The sequence below is a fragment of the Hippoglossus stenolepis genome, chromosome 3 (genome assembly GCF_022539355.2).
Source record: "Hippoglossus stenolepis isolate QCI-W04-F060 chromosome 3, HSTE1.2, whole genome shotgun sequence".
NCBI classification, from domain to species: domain Eukaryota; kingdom Metazoa; phylum Chordata; class Actinopteri; order Pleuronectiformes; family Pleuronectidae; genus Hippoglossus; species Hippoglossus stenolepis.
Window position 1 is genome coordinate 19,290,774 of NC_061485.1, and position 14,477 is coordinate 19,305,250.

The window sequence follows — 14,477 nt, forward strand, 5'->3', positions numbered from 1 at the left end:
CTGCTTCTGTGGCTGTGGGGGAACTTCAGGGTGTCTTTCTGTCATAGACTCATTTTACCCCCTCTCTCTGGGAAAATATTCGGAGCCGTCTTGATGATGTGAACCTTATTTGTCTCACAGGGAGAAATTATATATCTGGGACTTCTCACAGATGTGCTGTTGAGGAGAGTTAAGTCAGAAGAAAGTGCTGTAAGATTCAGTATTCACATGCATTTGAAAATATGTAGTTAATACCTAAACAAAATGATAAAAAATTCATACATCCAATGGTAAGTTGAGCCAGTTACCTCGGGCCAAGGAGGTTTGTTTGTTTGTTATTTAGCAGGATTACATAAAAACTATACTCGACTGATTCCATGAAATTGTGTGGAGGGACGATGACCTAAGGAAGAACCCATTAAATGTTGGTGCAGATTGGAATAAGTGTTGGATCTAGAAATGTTTTTTTTTTGTTCACTTTCTTTCTTTAACAACGTGATTGGGTGTTTTTCAAAATGTTCTTGATTTGTCAGAAAAGAATTCATGGATCATTTTTGCCTTTATTAGGGTAGGACAGTGTATTAAGTGTGAAAGGGGAGATAGAGGGAGGGAGGGAGGGGTGACATGCAGCAAAAGGCCAAAGGTCGGACTCGAACCCGAGCTGCTGCATTTCATGGATCTTAATGAAATAAAACAGACATGTTAATGAGACTGATATTTATGAGTGTGTGAAATTTGGTGCCGATCCAAATGAAAATCTGGATCTAGTGAATTTAAATGTGGTTTCATAAGGGGACTCATAAGAGGAATGCGCTCTACTGAGTGCAGTAGTATTTCATATTATAAAATGTGACTTTGAATATTAAGCACATGAGACCAGATATCGTTTCCTAGTGATTTGAAAATGTACAAGAGAGGAAATTGGATCCAAGGGATTATTTGTCTTTTCTAATTTCCCTTTTTGTAAAGAAACATCTTGGAGAGGAACCTTAAGCACGTGGTTTCCACAGAGAATTTGGGGGAACAAACAAAAGAAAGTTTATAGAGGAGTGAGTAATTTAATCATCCTGAAGGAATAGGTGTATACCAGGCTAGACAGAGGAGCCTCACTCTTGGGGTCTTGAGACGACGCTTCAGGGGACTTTGCTCTCTCATGGGTGCATGTAGGTGGATCTATTTTTCTTGCCTCCTGAAGATAATGATATGTGGGTGACTGGAGATCTGTATTTTCTGGCTCATTTCCTTGATTTTATGTCATTAATAAGGTTTGATTTGTTACTAAAGTAAAGCAAAACCCAGCAGACAAATACCTGCTGTCTCCACAGTGCTCACAGTCGGGTGAGCCCCCATCGACTTATGTCAAGTGTCCCATTCCACAGGTCGGGTCTCCTGTGTTGACGTCTTTCGCGAGTTTTCTCTCCTCGCGTCTCTCCAGCCCGAGAAGTTGAGGAGAAGGAGCGTACAGTTCGGCCGCTGCAGGACACCAGAGTGACCACAGCTGACCACCACTTCATCTCACCACTCTTCAGATATCGAAGCAGTCCATGCTGTTAGAAAAGACGTGTGGTGCTGGGGATTGAGTGATGCAGATAAAGACAAATGTGTCAAAACCCTGCAGACTCTGAAGCTATTTTATCACTGAATATCATTGTTCTCTATTTCTATGCTCAGTTTGTACAAGTGAGGTCATGTCATGTTCAAACAGTTGCACCTTTGCACAGTTATTTTAGTTCACCTGACACCAGACTGTTTTTTTGTTATAGGGGAACTTCAACAATATAGTATTGCACCACCATAAGACACAAAACACATGTTTAAAAGCCTTTATACTCTCAAGTATGGATCAATATCAATGGATCAAAGCCAAAATAACACCAGGAATTATAAAATACTGTGCAACTGTTCCCACAGCTTAAATAATACTCTCTGTGATGAGTATATTATACTTGAGGTTTAAAATCAGTGAAGTGCCCCATTTAGTGTTGTGAATAATAACATTTTGTCTTCTGCACATCTCTGATTCTTGCACCTCATTGCAGAAATAAAATATTTGACCAAAATAAAAGGCTGTCATGGATGTTTCTGTGCATTTAAATTTGTCTTCTTTAAAATTGTGTATAACAAAGAAGGAAAAGGAAAGACATGGTCATCTTGGCAGTGTCAGTCGCCTTACGGTAACCAGACTTGCCAGATATCTTTAGTTAATACTATATAAACAAACCCCCTTTTGGGTTAACATATTTAAGTCAGCATAGTACCGTTTGTAAGCAGGCAAGATATGTACACAGGCTACTTCTGGGAATCTATGTACATACTTGTAGTACCTTTATCTAACCTACCTATGTGTATCTATGGATGAACAAGAACTTACTCTTTATATTTTTCTTTATGTGTCACTTGGTGTTCAAAACAGAAAACAATAATTGCAAAGACACAGAACAATACAGTTGATCGTTATGGGTCGCACTGATGAACGACTCCGTCACAATAAAAGTATTTAAAATGTATAATTAGGAAATATTCACTACAAATGTTAGTTGGTGTACTAAGGTAAAAAATATATAGTTCTTTTCACGTGTGTAAATTTGGCTTTCATTCATTTTTTTTCCAAATTCCACAAAAGCTCATAGGAGACGTTCATTTCCTCGGTCGTTTTCTCAGCCCCTTTCCCAACAAGCGAAGAAGAAGAACCGGAAGTGTCACTCCTGCTGTAGGCGCTAGCTGAAGCTACGTCGCTGCCATCGTCTCACCGGATTGGGGGGTTTGACGACAGGAACAACCGCTTCATCCCGGGTCCAGTCACGAACACCCGTCTTCACTGGGGTCTCTGGAGAGGTATGTGCTTTCCTACACTGCGACAGACCCGCGGGCTCAGCTCTGGTTCGTAACAGCGGTTCTTACCGAAGGGATGCTAACGCCAGCTAGCTAAACATAGCTCTGGCCTAGGCTAGCTAACGTTAGCCGTTGGTGGCTAACACGGGGAGCACAGTTTACCTGCGAAATTCGTGTAAAGCCCAGTTAGCCTTCCTGAGCGGGCAGCGCTGATCGCACCGTGTTTACTACGACACAAGTCTTCAGCTACGTGTCATGTCGGTGTGCAGTTGGAAGCTGGTCTGCTCTGTTTGTTTACAGCCGGGCGATCGAGGGGGTTACCTGCTCATACAACTGGTTCAGGTGGGGATGTAACATTAGCGCAGCTCGCCAGGGATTAGTCCCAGCGGAAACACAACATGCGTCAACTCGCTCGTCCTGCATGAGGAAGCGACAATGACTTCACTTCCACTCGCAGCCCGTCGTCAGCTGCTCGCCGCATGACAGCAGCTCTATTGGCAAACACTGAAGTTATCTGGAGTTCAATGGGCCGCGCTGGAGTTAAATCTACGTCGTGTACTAGCGCATAGGCCGTGTGACGTGAAGTTCACTTTCAAAACACCACACCAGTGGCATGGAGGCTGCAGCCAGCATTGGATCTAAAATCTGACACCTAATGGGACTGGTTTTTATGAAGGACTGGGGTGATATAACTATCACCTGGAGAGACACAGGAGAACACACAGCATCTCCAAGGCCCAACAGTTCCCTTTAATTCAATCAAGCTCCAAGAACTTCCACACACTCATAGATGTGAGTTCCCTAAACATGGCTGACTTGTTTCATCAAGATCCATCAATCATTCCCTGGGAAATAACACTTTAAAGGAAGTGATAAGAAATTCCTGAAGACAACCCTGACCTGAATCTGCATCTAAATTTAATTGGTAATCCGTCCAGTAGTTTTTTTGCATAAGCTTGCTAACTAACAAAAGCCTGTCAAAGTCTGCATTTTAATCCAGAGATATTGATGGAGAATACATTATCCATTACTCAACACACAGTGGATCTAAAATAGATTTATTTAAAAAGAACCTTTTTGGGGAAATGTAATATTCTTAAATTTAACAACTCTAAGGGTGTACCCTGTTGTGGATTTTTGCCCTGTGAGTCAATCAGGCTAAATTAAGTTAAAGCTAAATTTTGGATTAAATTTTACTGCATGTTTACAAACTAAGCAACAAACAGACAGGTGTGAAACGTAACTGTGAAGGAATTTTTGAACAACCTTTTCTTTTCACCAGCTTCCTGAAAACTTCCCTCACTATAACCTCCTTGGTGGAGATAATAATTATCGCAATATAATTGTCCTCAACAGCAATACAACAGATGTCCAATATAATGATTATACTTTTTGTCTGATCTACTTCGTAAGGTTTTGTTTGATCAAGTGTTTGTCATTCTCTGCTTATGAAGAAGGTTTTAAAACCACAACATTCAATCGGGAGCAAAATAATAATGTGACATTTATCCTGATGATTATAAATATTGACTATGAAAGACACTATTCCTTATTCCAGTGCAGCATCAACGTGATCTAAATGATTCACACAACTCACTGTCAGCAGGGAAATAGGCCTGAGATGTTTACTGCATCACAGTGTTGCTGTGGTAAAAATGACCTATAATTACCTTCTTCGGGTTTGGCCTTGAACTTCAGTCTGTGCTTTTGATCTAAATAAACAATTGGCTGACAATCAAACACGTTTCCTTGTAAGCCTCACTCACAGCTGCAGTTACATTTTGCAAACGCAACATGTCTGTTGCTGCTTCACATTTTAGTCTTTCTATCAGCTAATATGATACAATCGCACTATGTTCTACACAGTTCTTAGTGGCAGTTCAACCAGTTTGGACACATTTAAATATCTGTGTCGCTACAATCCAAGACATGCACGACAGCATGAACACTGTCAAATTAACAACATACACTGGTAAAAGATGGGTTTACCAGACAGCAGAACTGCTCCGGATTTGAACGAGTACATCCTGATGATGAATCCTGATAAGTGTAAAGACCAAAGGAACCGAGATGAATTTCAATATCTTCCTTTTTGCATGTCTTCTAAATCCTCAGATGAACAACAACGGGAATAAGAGAGCTCCAACCACAGCCACTCAGCGACTTAAGCAGGATTACCTCAGGATAAAGAAAGACCCCGTGCCTTACATCTGTGCAGAACCTCTCCCCTCCAACATCCTAGAATGGTAAGATGCTCATCTCACACATTTTTTTAACACATCCACCAGCTTCAACCCATTTTTCCAGATAAATAAATTTGAATTTTCAGATCCTCTAATTTATATACTTAAAATACATAAAATTATTTAAAAAAAAGTTTTTACATCAACTTTTAATTAAGTTAGTCTTACTCAAACAGACAAACAGAGAGTTGTGGTTTGGCATCAGTGTGCACTGTGCAGGTGTTCTACTTTGCAGCTTACCATCATGTGGTGTGCCTATAATTACGCCACACCCTCGTCTTTTGTTCCACTGCCCTGAGCAGAAAATCCAGTTTCTCTCATCACTGCCTGTGAATTTCAGTTACAGCAGAAATATCTGTCCTGGGGAAAGCCGTCTAGACCTGCGTTGAGTAGTTGACCATTTTGATTGAGAAATTCATTTGATAACTATTTTGATGATTGATTACCAGCGTACCTATTTGTTTATAGAAAAATACCAAAATGTGATGGCCCTCAAATTTCTATAATAAGATCTTTATGGTTTAATTTGTCTTACAATTACATATTTTTGAATAATTTATAGTTTTCGACAGCCGGTCAAACAATACACGATGTTTGACAAAGTGATCTTATACTTTTCTTATGTTTTGGAGACAAAGTTAGTAATCAATATAATTACCAGCTGATAAATCGCAGGTGAAAATAATTGATAGTTGCAGTTTGAGTCGTGTGATGTGCATCTCAGCCATTAGATCACCGAGATTCACCAAACAAAGTTAAAGACAAGAAAAAGGAAGGAAAAAAAAGCTGATCAAAGGAGACACTCAGGTAAAACATTAGGTACTGTAGGTGGCTTGTATAATTGTTGTGACTAACACATTTTTCCTGTCTTTTCCAGGCACTATGTAGTCAGAGGTCCTGAGAAAACTCCATATGAAGGTAAAATATGCTGATGAGTTAACTTGTACGTACTCTTCAGGTAGTCTCTGTTTCTGGGGCTTTTTTTTAGAACGTGCAGATTTCTGTGTCTTGTGAATAATGTGTCATAGTTTCCCACCTTTCTGTCTCTACATTGTGTAATCCAGTATTTAATCCGTACTGTGATGTCTTTTTCTTTTGTGCAGGAGGATATTACCACGGAAAACTCATTTTTCCCCGAGAGTTTCCTTTTAAACCACCTAGTATCTATATGATTACACCGAATGGGAGATTTAAGTGTAATACAAGGTAAGACTGTAGTTTCTTATTGATGAATTGTGAGAATTCAGGATTTTAAGAAAGTTCCAAAAACTATTTGTTGCTTTGTTTGTTTTCTGTAACATCGCCTGTTTTCTTCCACAGGTTATGTTTGTCCATAACAGACTTCCATCCAGACACGTGGAACCCTGCGTGGTCTGTTTCCACCATCCTCACGGGTCTGCTCAGCTTCATGGTGGAGAAGGGCCCCACCCTCGGGAGCATTGAGACCTCAGACTACACGGTGAGGTCAAACAAATGATCCTTTACCCATAAAGACGCAAGGCCAAAAGAAAGCACCCCCCCTAAGACCTAAGCATTATTTGAAACCTGAGGCTTTTCTGAAGACTGGACAGAATTGCCAAATTTTACAAAACTTAAATTTCCTCATCATCTGAAGCAGGTAGTGACATGAAATATTACAAACATGTCATGGCTTTCATTGTCAATCATTGCTGTTTCCCTAAAACTTTTTAAAAAACCAACAAAGCCTGCAAAACGTCTGAGATTCTCCCCTTCTTCTTCCTCCTCCTCAACAAACGTGTCTCTTACCAACTAAGCCTAGGTCGATGGGTCAGCAGGAACATTGTCTGGGCCTTAATCCTCTTCATTGTTATTTGAATTCTCCTCGCTTAGATCATCAGACAGTGACATCTCAGGTGTTAAATTCTTTTTTCTTTTTTTTTTTTTTCAGAAAAGACAGCTGTCGGCCCAAAGCCTGGCCTTCAACCTCAAGGATAAAGTGTTCTGCGAGCTGTTTCCTGATGTAGTTGATGTAAGAAGGATGTGATCTCTAACTTTGCCATCTAAATCTGCTGCTTTTGTTTTTTTAGTGGCCTAATATTCTCCCATGTCTTTCCCTCCACCCTTCACAGGAGATGAAACAGAAACAGAAGGCCCAGGAGGAGTTAAGCGCCCGCACACAGCCCCTCCCCTTACCTGACGTGGTGCCAGACGGTGACCCCCAACACGCCCACTACGGCATTCCTCCCCTTAACGGAGGTCCCGTCCCACTCGCAGGTGCCAACCCTGCCCCTGGTCTGCAGCAGGCCAATCGCAACCACGGACTTCTAGGAGGGGCTCTGGCCAACTTGTTTGTGATTGTAGGCTTTGCTGCGTTCGCCTACACAGTCAAATACGTGCTGAGGAGCATAGCTCAGGAGTGAGAGGAGCTGGCTTTGTAGGGTGACCCCCCCACCCTGCAGGCGGGCCAGTTAGTGGACTCCAAATTCTACAAACACACTACGTGGGGGGAGGGATGTTCAGTCCAGGGTAAAGCCCCTCCACAACCACCACCACCACCATGGACTATGGAAGACGGAAACTCAAAGCCGACCCGCCCAGGAAGGATTGAGAGGTGGGGGAGTGGACAATAGGGCAGGGGCAGGGGTTGTAAGGGGCTTATTAATAAGGTTGTGATCCACTCTGGGCTTTGGAGGTTTAGGTCAGCAATAGGAACAGACTTGGCTCATGGGTTGTGGTAGAACGTTAACGTGACGTCTTGTAAACAGGCCATAGGTTGTCGCAGCGTGCACGAAGACACCAACACGAATGTGCTCTACTGAGGTGGAATGGAATGCAGCATTCTCCTGCAGTGTCTCGAACAGCACTGATAAAATCTTGTCTCCTTTCAGTAGATCATACTAAATTAAGTCTCCCATGCCTGTCTCTGCTACCGAAAGCCTTTTCCTCTGCAGATTTTCCATTTTACAGTCGCCTCAGGGTGTGATGATGTTGCAGTTTTGAAATTCAAGAGAAGAGATTCAGGAAATGTTTGCGTGATCTTTCAGATATGTACGTGTTATATTTCACCATCAGATTTCTTCACCTGCAGAGTTCAGACTTTCAATTTCACATCCTCACAGGTGACTCTGTTACTCTATAAAGTCATGTCTGGTTCAAGGAAGAATTATTTTTTCTCAGGTTTAAAAAAAAAAAAGAAAAGAGCAGTCAGTCAAACAGAGAATAGACACTGGTCTGAAATTTAAGCACATTACCTGAAAGCTCACTTCATCAGTTTTTAGCATTATCCCTGCCGCCCTGTCAAAGTGTGTGTGTGTGTGTGTGTGTGTGTGTGTGTGTGTGTGTGTGTGTGTGTGTGTGTGTGTGTGTGTGTGTGTGTGTGTGTGTGTGTGTGTGTGTGTGTGTGTGTGTGTGTGTGTGTCAAAACCTTAACATCAGAGATAAAAGGCTTGTGTCCTTTGTTGACAAGAAAAAGTTAATCATGAATATTTATGACCTGCAAACATCCAACATGCTCATTAGTAATCAGTGACTAATATCAAACAGCACATGCACAAAGATAAACATCAAAAGAGCGTCTGCGTGTGTAATCATTAGATTACATTTCTGATGATGACGAGTCAAAACGAGTGAGTGGAAAAAGCAGTTTTGCCACAACAGGGTATAAACGACGTAGAAACACCAACTTGGGAGCGTCGGTCTGTTGAAGAGAGACTGACGCACGGTCAAGGTTTGAAGCGAGTCCAGATGTTGTTTCCAGTCAACCCATGAGCCAAGCACTGAACCAGTGTCTGCGCAGGATGTCAGACCAGGACCTCTTCTTTTCCTTTTTTCAATTGGCTTAGCTGACCAGTATAGTATAGCTCTATATACTGTAGGTCCAAGGAAGGAGACGCGTGAAAAGAACCAACAGTTTTGTGTCTTTATGTTTTTTTTGTTTTTTTTCTTTTGTGTTTTTGTTCTCTTTATTTATAGAGAAAATCTGGGCCTGTCTGTCCCAACTCTGAGGAAACGTCTAGTGTTGCCTAAAAGAGGCGTTATAATGGACAAACATGCGCAGACAGGTCACTTCCCAGACTCCCATAATTGCTGATAATTTACTGTTGTGCATTGCATTTAGTAAAGATGGTTCTATTGTGTATCTAATGTTTCAACAGAAAACTGATCTGACGGTAGAAGATTGGCCTTTGTGTTGCTCTTTTCTCTGCACCATCTTTAAAAAAAAACAAATACAAACTGATGATGATGGTGGGAGTGCGTTTGTGTGATTATCCAGCAAATGCCCACATTTCCATGCTTCAGTTAATCTTGTGTAACATATGTTTTCATAGTAAATGCAAATAAATAACCCTGCTTTGCAGGGCCTTTTAGAAAACCTTCCTCTGAAGCATGCATTCATTAATAGTTTCACTTACTTGGAATCCAATTGTGTGTGTGTGTTTGTGTGTGGGTGTGTGTGTGTGTGTGGGAGGGAGAAATTGCCCGCCCTTTGAGCTTCCAAAGAACTGGAATGAAAAACATTTTTTCCAACGTTTCCGTGAGTGCATAACAAGACAAGCTCAGGCACGTCCGGGTAACCTCCTTAAGAGCCTGAGCCGAGCGAGCACTCGTCAGACACTTCACCCGCAGTCCGGCGACTGAACACTCGTCTTCCACGTCACCCTCCACATTTACACTGAGGTTCCACCATGTTCAACAGCGACGAGCGCGAATGTGTGGTGTGCTGCCACGAGTTCTCCCGCAGCAACCGAATCCCACGAGTCCTCCACTGCCGCCACACCTTCTGCATCCTGTGCCTGGAGAAGCTGACCAGGCGGGAGATCACCATGCTGACCATCCCCTGCCCTCTGTGCCGCTGGATCACGTGCACCCCAGTCAGCCTGACCCTGTCCGACGCCCTGTACATCAACACAGAAATCTGGAGCCACATCACCGAGGACGTGCAGCAGGAGAGGGAGGCTCCATCGGTGGTTCTGAACGACGCAAAGACACAACTCAAGTCGAAGCTGTAAGTATGCAGGTGCCCGAGTGGTCTGTTTTTTTCACTTCTCTGAGGTGTAACGGCAGTTTAATCTCAGCGCTGACTATATTTCATCCAAAACTAACATCAACAAATGTCTCTTGTTGTCTTCAGCTCTGATTCGAGGCACTCGGGATCCATGTCTGCGCTCAAAAAGATGCTGAGCTTTCTGAAGGGCTACTGACCCGCGAGGAGCAGCCTCTTCCCTCCTTGTGTTGAACTTGACGAAGCTGAAGATGAGCCTCATGTAGTCTTGCGCTCAGTGAACACAACAGATACGTCTGTGTGGCCTGTGAGGAGCCGAGACCTGGACTTTAACTTCAAAGTTAGTTTTTAGTTTGTTGGGTTTTTTCTGTCTTGAACCTGAAACAAGAAGCACTTGCCTGTAAGTAAACATGTCTTCTGTGAATAAGTTGTAAAATACATTAATTGTAATTTGTATGTATTTATTATCTAATGTATATATGTGTATATATATATATATATAATAATAATATTCAGTGAAATATCAGTTAATTAATACTTATTAGATGCTGATTTGTTTCCAGACCTCATTCTGTAACAAAGAACATAATCCAGTGGCTATAAGGTCCGACTGTGTTGGGGCCATATTGAAGGAAAAGTCATTAACAGAATAAAGTTGTAATTTGAAAAATACGACTGTATTCTTCTGATATACATTGCTACACTGATATATTTCTAGATTTGTATTTTCTTATTTTGTTTGTGTGGTTTTCATATAAGCCTTTACTGGTTTCTACCACATTTAATTTATGTTTTGTATTTATGTTCATTCTCAAATTCTGAGATTTATTACCTTTTACATGACGTTATACTCTTGTAATATGGGATACTGCGATTGGTTAAATATTACACAATAGATTACAATTATTCTCTAGTTATTTATCTGTGTTTAGTATTTGATCCAATGTTGTTGTTTTCCCCTTGTGGGGCGTTGAAGTGTCTTTGGCCAGGTGGTTTGTTAAAACTATAGCGAGCATTTCTAAAGTGTCAAGGGGAGAAAACAGGACAAATATTCAGCCCCACCCAAATAATATACATAATATATATATTAAAAAAAGCTGTTAAAACTGGCCATATATCAATTTTAATAATGAGCAGGTCCTACACAATCAGATTCACAGATAATAGATCTTTTTTTTCAGTCCACGTGTAACTTGATTTTTCATATTTCAAGGAAAGGAGGGAAAAAGGGTAAATGTTCTCTCTTTTTGAACTGTTTAAAACCAAAAGCTTTTCACGTCATTCCTCAGGATGGTGTTTCCACTCCTCTGTACTTCATAAATACATTCAGCACTCAGTTGATGCAGTTTAAAAAGAAACAAAACAGACATGATTAATCCTGTCTAAACAAGGTCACTACATTAACAGACTATCACATGTGCACTTAAATTAACATGTATCCATCACAGTTTTTACCACTTTTCTCTTATTCCACATCATGGACGTTCCTCTTCCTACCTCTCACCGACAAAACATAATTTAATAAACATAGTAAAAGACATTTGTGAGTAAACAGATGTGAGTAAAAGGTACAGTCATGATTATATTTGCTAAAAACATGGGGCCTCGCTGATTAGTGGGACAACTTCGTAACGAGGGCTGGTGACGGTCGCCGTCAGCCTCAGTGAACACAACAGATACGTCTGTGTGGCCTGTGAGGAGCCCAGACCGAGACTTTTGCTTCAAACTTAGTTTTTAGTTTGTTGGGTTTTTTCTGTCTTGAACCTGAAACAAGAAGCACTTGCCTGTAAGTAAACATGTCTTCTGTGAATAAGTTGTAAAATACATTAATTGTAATTTGTATGTATTTATTATCTAATGTATATATGTATATATATATATATATAGAATAATAATATTCAGTGAAATATCAGTTAATTAATACTTATTAGATGCTGATTTGTTTCCAGACCTCATTCTGTAACAAAGAACATAATCCAGTGGCTATAAGGTCCGACTGTGTTGGGGCCATATTGAAGGAAAAGTCATTAACAGAATAAAGTTGTAATTTGAAAAATACGACTGTATACTTCTGATATACATTGCTACACTGATATATTTCTAGATTTGTATTTTCTTATTTTGTTTGTGTGGTTTTCATATAAGCCTTTACTGGTTTCTACCACATTTAATTTATGTTTTGTATTTATGTTCAATCTCAAATTCTGAGATTTTTTACCTTTTACATGACGTTATACTCTTGTAATATGGGATACTGCGATTTGTTAAATATTACACAATAGATTACAATTATTCTCTAGTTATTTATCTGTGTTTAGTATTTGATCCAATGTTGTTGTTTTCCCCTTGTGGGGCGTTGAAGTGTCTATGGCCCTGATAGGCTGGTGACAACTTGCTCAACATGTCAGCTGTTAAATTAAATTGTTATATTATACTATAGCCTTAGATAAGAGCTTCATTAAACTGACATGAAGCATCATGGGCTCTTCCTCATGATCTGTTTCGTGTTTGTTTTTTATGAACACAAACGGTTCCAGGTTTGGGTTTAAGAATCCTTGATGTTTGAAGTTTCACCGACTCGTAGCAGTTTCTTTTCAGAGTCGTGAGGGAAAGTAAATAATTGAGTCACGCCAAAATAAAAATCAACACGTTTGTGAATTTATGGTTATTTTATTGAAAACAGTGACGGTGGATTAATTGAGCTGAAACCTTTTTCCCTGAATTAGTTCTACCAAAGAGCCTCTGAACTATACTATGTTAAGATGAAACACAGTTAAATACTCAGACAACACAAAACTGATGCAAACGACAGGAAAGGGTTTACTAAAAAAAAAAGAAAAACATTTCATGACCCACAGAGACCATCTGAACACATCACATCTCCGAGCTCAACACATGGTGGCCGGAGATCTGCTCTGAATTCAGAAGACACCAACAGGGACTGAGTGGAAAAAAACACTCGCCACCTGTGATTGAACGGTGGCCAGAGACTTAACGGCTTCTCCTCCAACGCCAACTGACTTATCAGCCTGCGGTTTATCAACTTTATTATCTGTCAGTCATCGTACAGCAGTGCAGGTGGTTTGTTAAAACTATAGCGAGCATTTCTAAAGTGTCAAGGGGAGAAAACAGGACAAATATTCAGCCCCACCCAAATAATATACATAATATATATATATATATATATATATAATATATATATATATATTTAAAAAAGCTGTTAAAACTGGCCATATATCAATTTTAATAATGAGCAGGTCCTACACAATCAGATTCACAGATAATTGATTGTTTTTTTCAGTCCACGTGTAACTTGATTTTTCATATTTCAAGGAAAGGAGGGAAAAAGGGTAAATTTTCTCTCTTTTTGAACTGTTTAAAACCAAAAGCTTTTCACGTCATTCCTCAGGATGGTGTTTCCACTCCTCTGTACTTCATAAATACATTCAGCACTCAGTTGATGCAGTTTAAAAAGAAACAAAACAGACATGATTAATCCTGTCTAAACAAGGTCACTACATTAACAGACTATCACATGTGCACTTAAATTAACATGTATCCATCACAGTTTTTACCACTTTTCTCTTATTCCACATCATGGACGTTCCTCTTCCTACCTCTCACCGACAAAACATAATTTAATAAACATAGTAAAAGACATTTGTGAGTAAACAGATGTGAGTAAAAGGTACAGTCATGATTATATTTGCTAAAAACATGGGGCCTCGCTGATTAGTGGGACAACTTCGTAACGAGGGCTGGTGACGGTCGCCGTCAGCCTCAGTGAACACAACAGATACGTCTGTGTGGCCTGTGAGGAGCCCAGACCGAGACTTTTGCTTCAAACTTAGTTTTTAGTTTGTTGGGTTTTTTCTGTCTTGAACCTGAAACAAGAAGCACTTGCCTGTAAGTAAACATGTCTTCTGTGAATAAGTTGTAAAATACATTAATTTTAATTTGTATGTATTTATTATCTAATGTATATATGTATATATATATATATATAGAATAATAATATTCAGTGAAATATCAGTTAATTAATACTTATTAGATGCTGATTTGTTTCCAGACCTCATTCTGTAACAAAGAACATAATCCAGTGGCTATAAGGTCCGACTGTGTTGGGGCCATATTGAAGGAAAAGTCATTAACAGAATAAAGTTGTAATTTGAAAAATACGACTGTATACTTCTGATATACATTGCTACACTGATATATTTCTAGATTTGTATTTTCTTATTTTGTTTGTGTGGTTTTCATATAAGCCTTTACTGGTTTCTACCACATTTAATTTATGTTTTGTATTTATGTTCAATCTCAAATTCTGAGATTTTTTACCTTTTACATGACGTTATACTCTTGTAATATGGGATACTGCGATTTGTTAAATATTACACAATAGATTACAATTATTCTCTAGTTATTTATCTGTGTTTAGTATTTGATCCAATGTTGTTGTT

The 14,477-nt window shown here is 39.8% G+C and overlaps 3 protein-coding genes across 7 annotated transcripts in view; all 3 read left to right on the forward strand.

Moving 5' to 3' along the window:
* Nucleotides 1–2,056, forward strand: part of acap3b (ArfGAP with coiled-coil, ankyrin repeat and PH domains 3b) — a 57,221-nt gene extending 55,165 nt beyond the window's left edge. For all 5 annotated transcript variants that reach the window (XM_047339361.1, XM_047339362.1, XM_047339359.1 and 2 more), the window contains one exon: nt 1,359–2,056. In XM_047339361.1, the coding sequence (XP_047195317.1) occupies nt 1,359–1,427 (69 nt within the window). In that variant the 3' untranslated portion in view covers nt 1,428–2,056. The remainder of the gene's footprint in view (nt 1–1,358) is intronic.
* Nucleotides 2,057–2,626: 570 nt separating this feature from the next.
* Nucleotides 2,627–9,387, forward strand: ube2j2 (ubiquitin-conjugating enzyme E2, J2 (UBC6 homolog, yeast)). Its single transcript, XM_035152471.2, has 7 exons — nt 2,627–2,814; nt 4,927–5,057; nt 5,932–5,972; nt 6,158–6,260; nt 6,375–6,513; nt 6,964–7,044; nt 7,145–9,387. Exons 2-7 carry the CDS (start codon nt 4,927–4,929, stop codon nt 7,433–7,435), a joined length of 786 nt encoding a protein of 261 aa, XP_035008362.1. The 5' UTR covers nt 2,627–2,814; the 3' UTR covers nt 7,436–9,387.
* A 149-nt stretch (nt 9,388–9,536) lies between these two features.
* LOC118105081 (RING finger protein 208) lies at nt 9,537–12,075 on the forward strand. Its single transcript, XM_035152472.2, has 2 exons — nt 9,537–10,020; nt 10,147–12,075. The coding sequence occupies exons 1-2, from the start codon at nt 9,701–9,703 to the stop codon at nt 10,214–10,216; spliced, it is 390 nt and encodes a 129-aa protein (XP_035008363.1). The 5' UTR covers nt 9,537–9,700; the 3' UTR covers nt 10,217–12,075.
* Nucleotides 12,076–14,477: the final 2,402 nt, after the last annotated feature.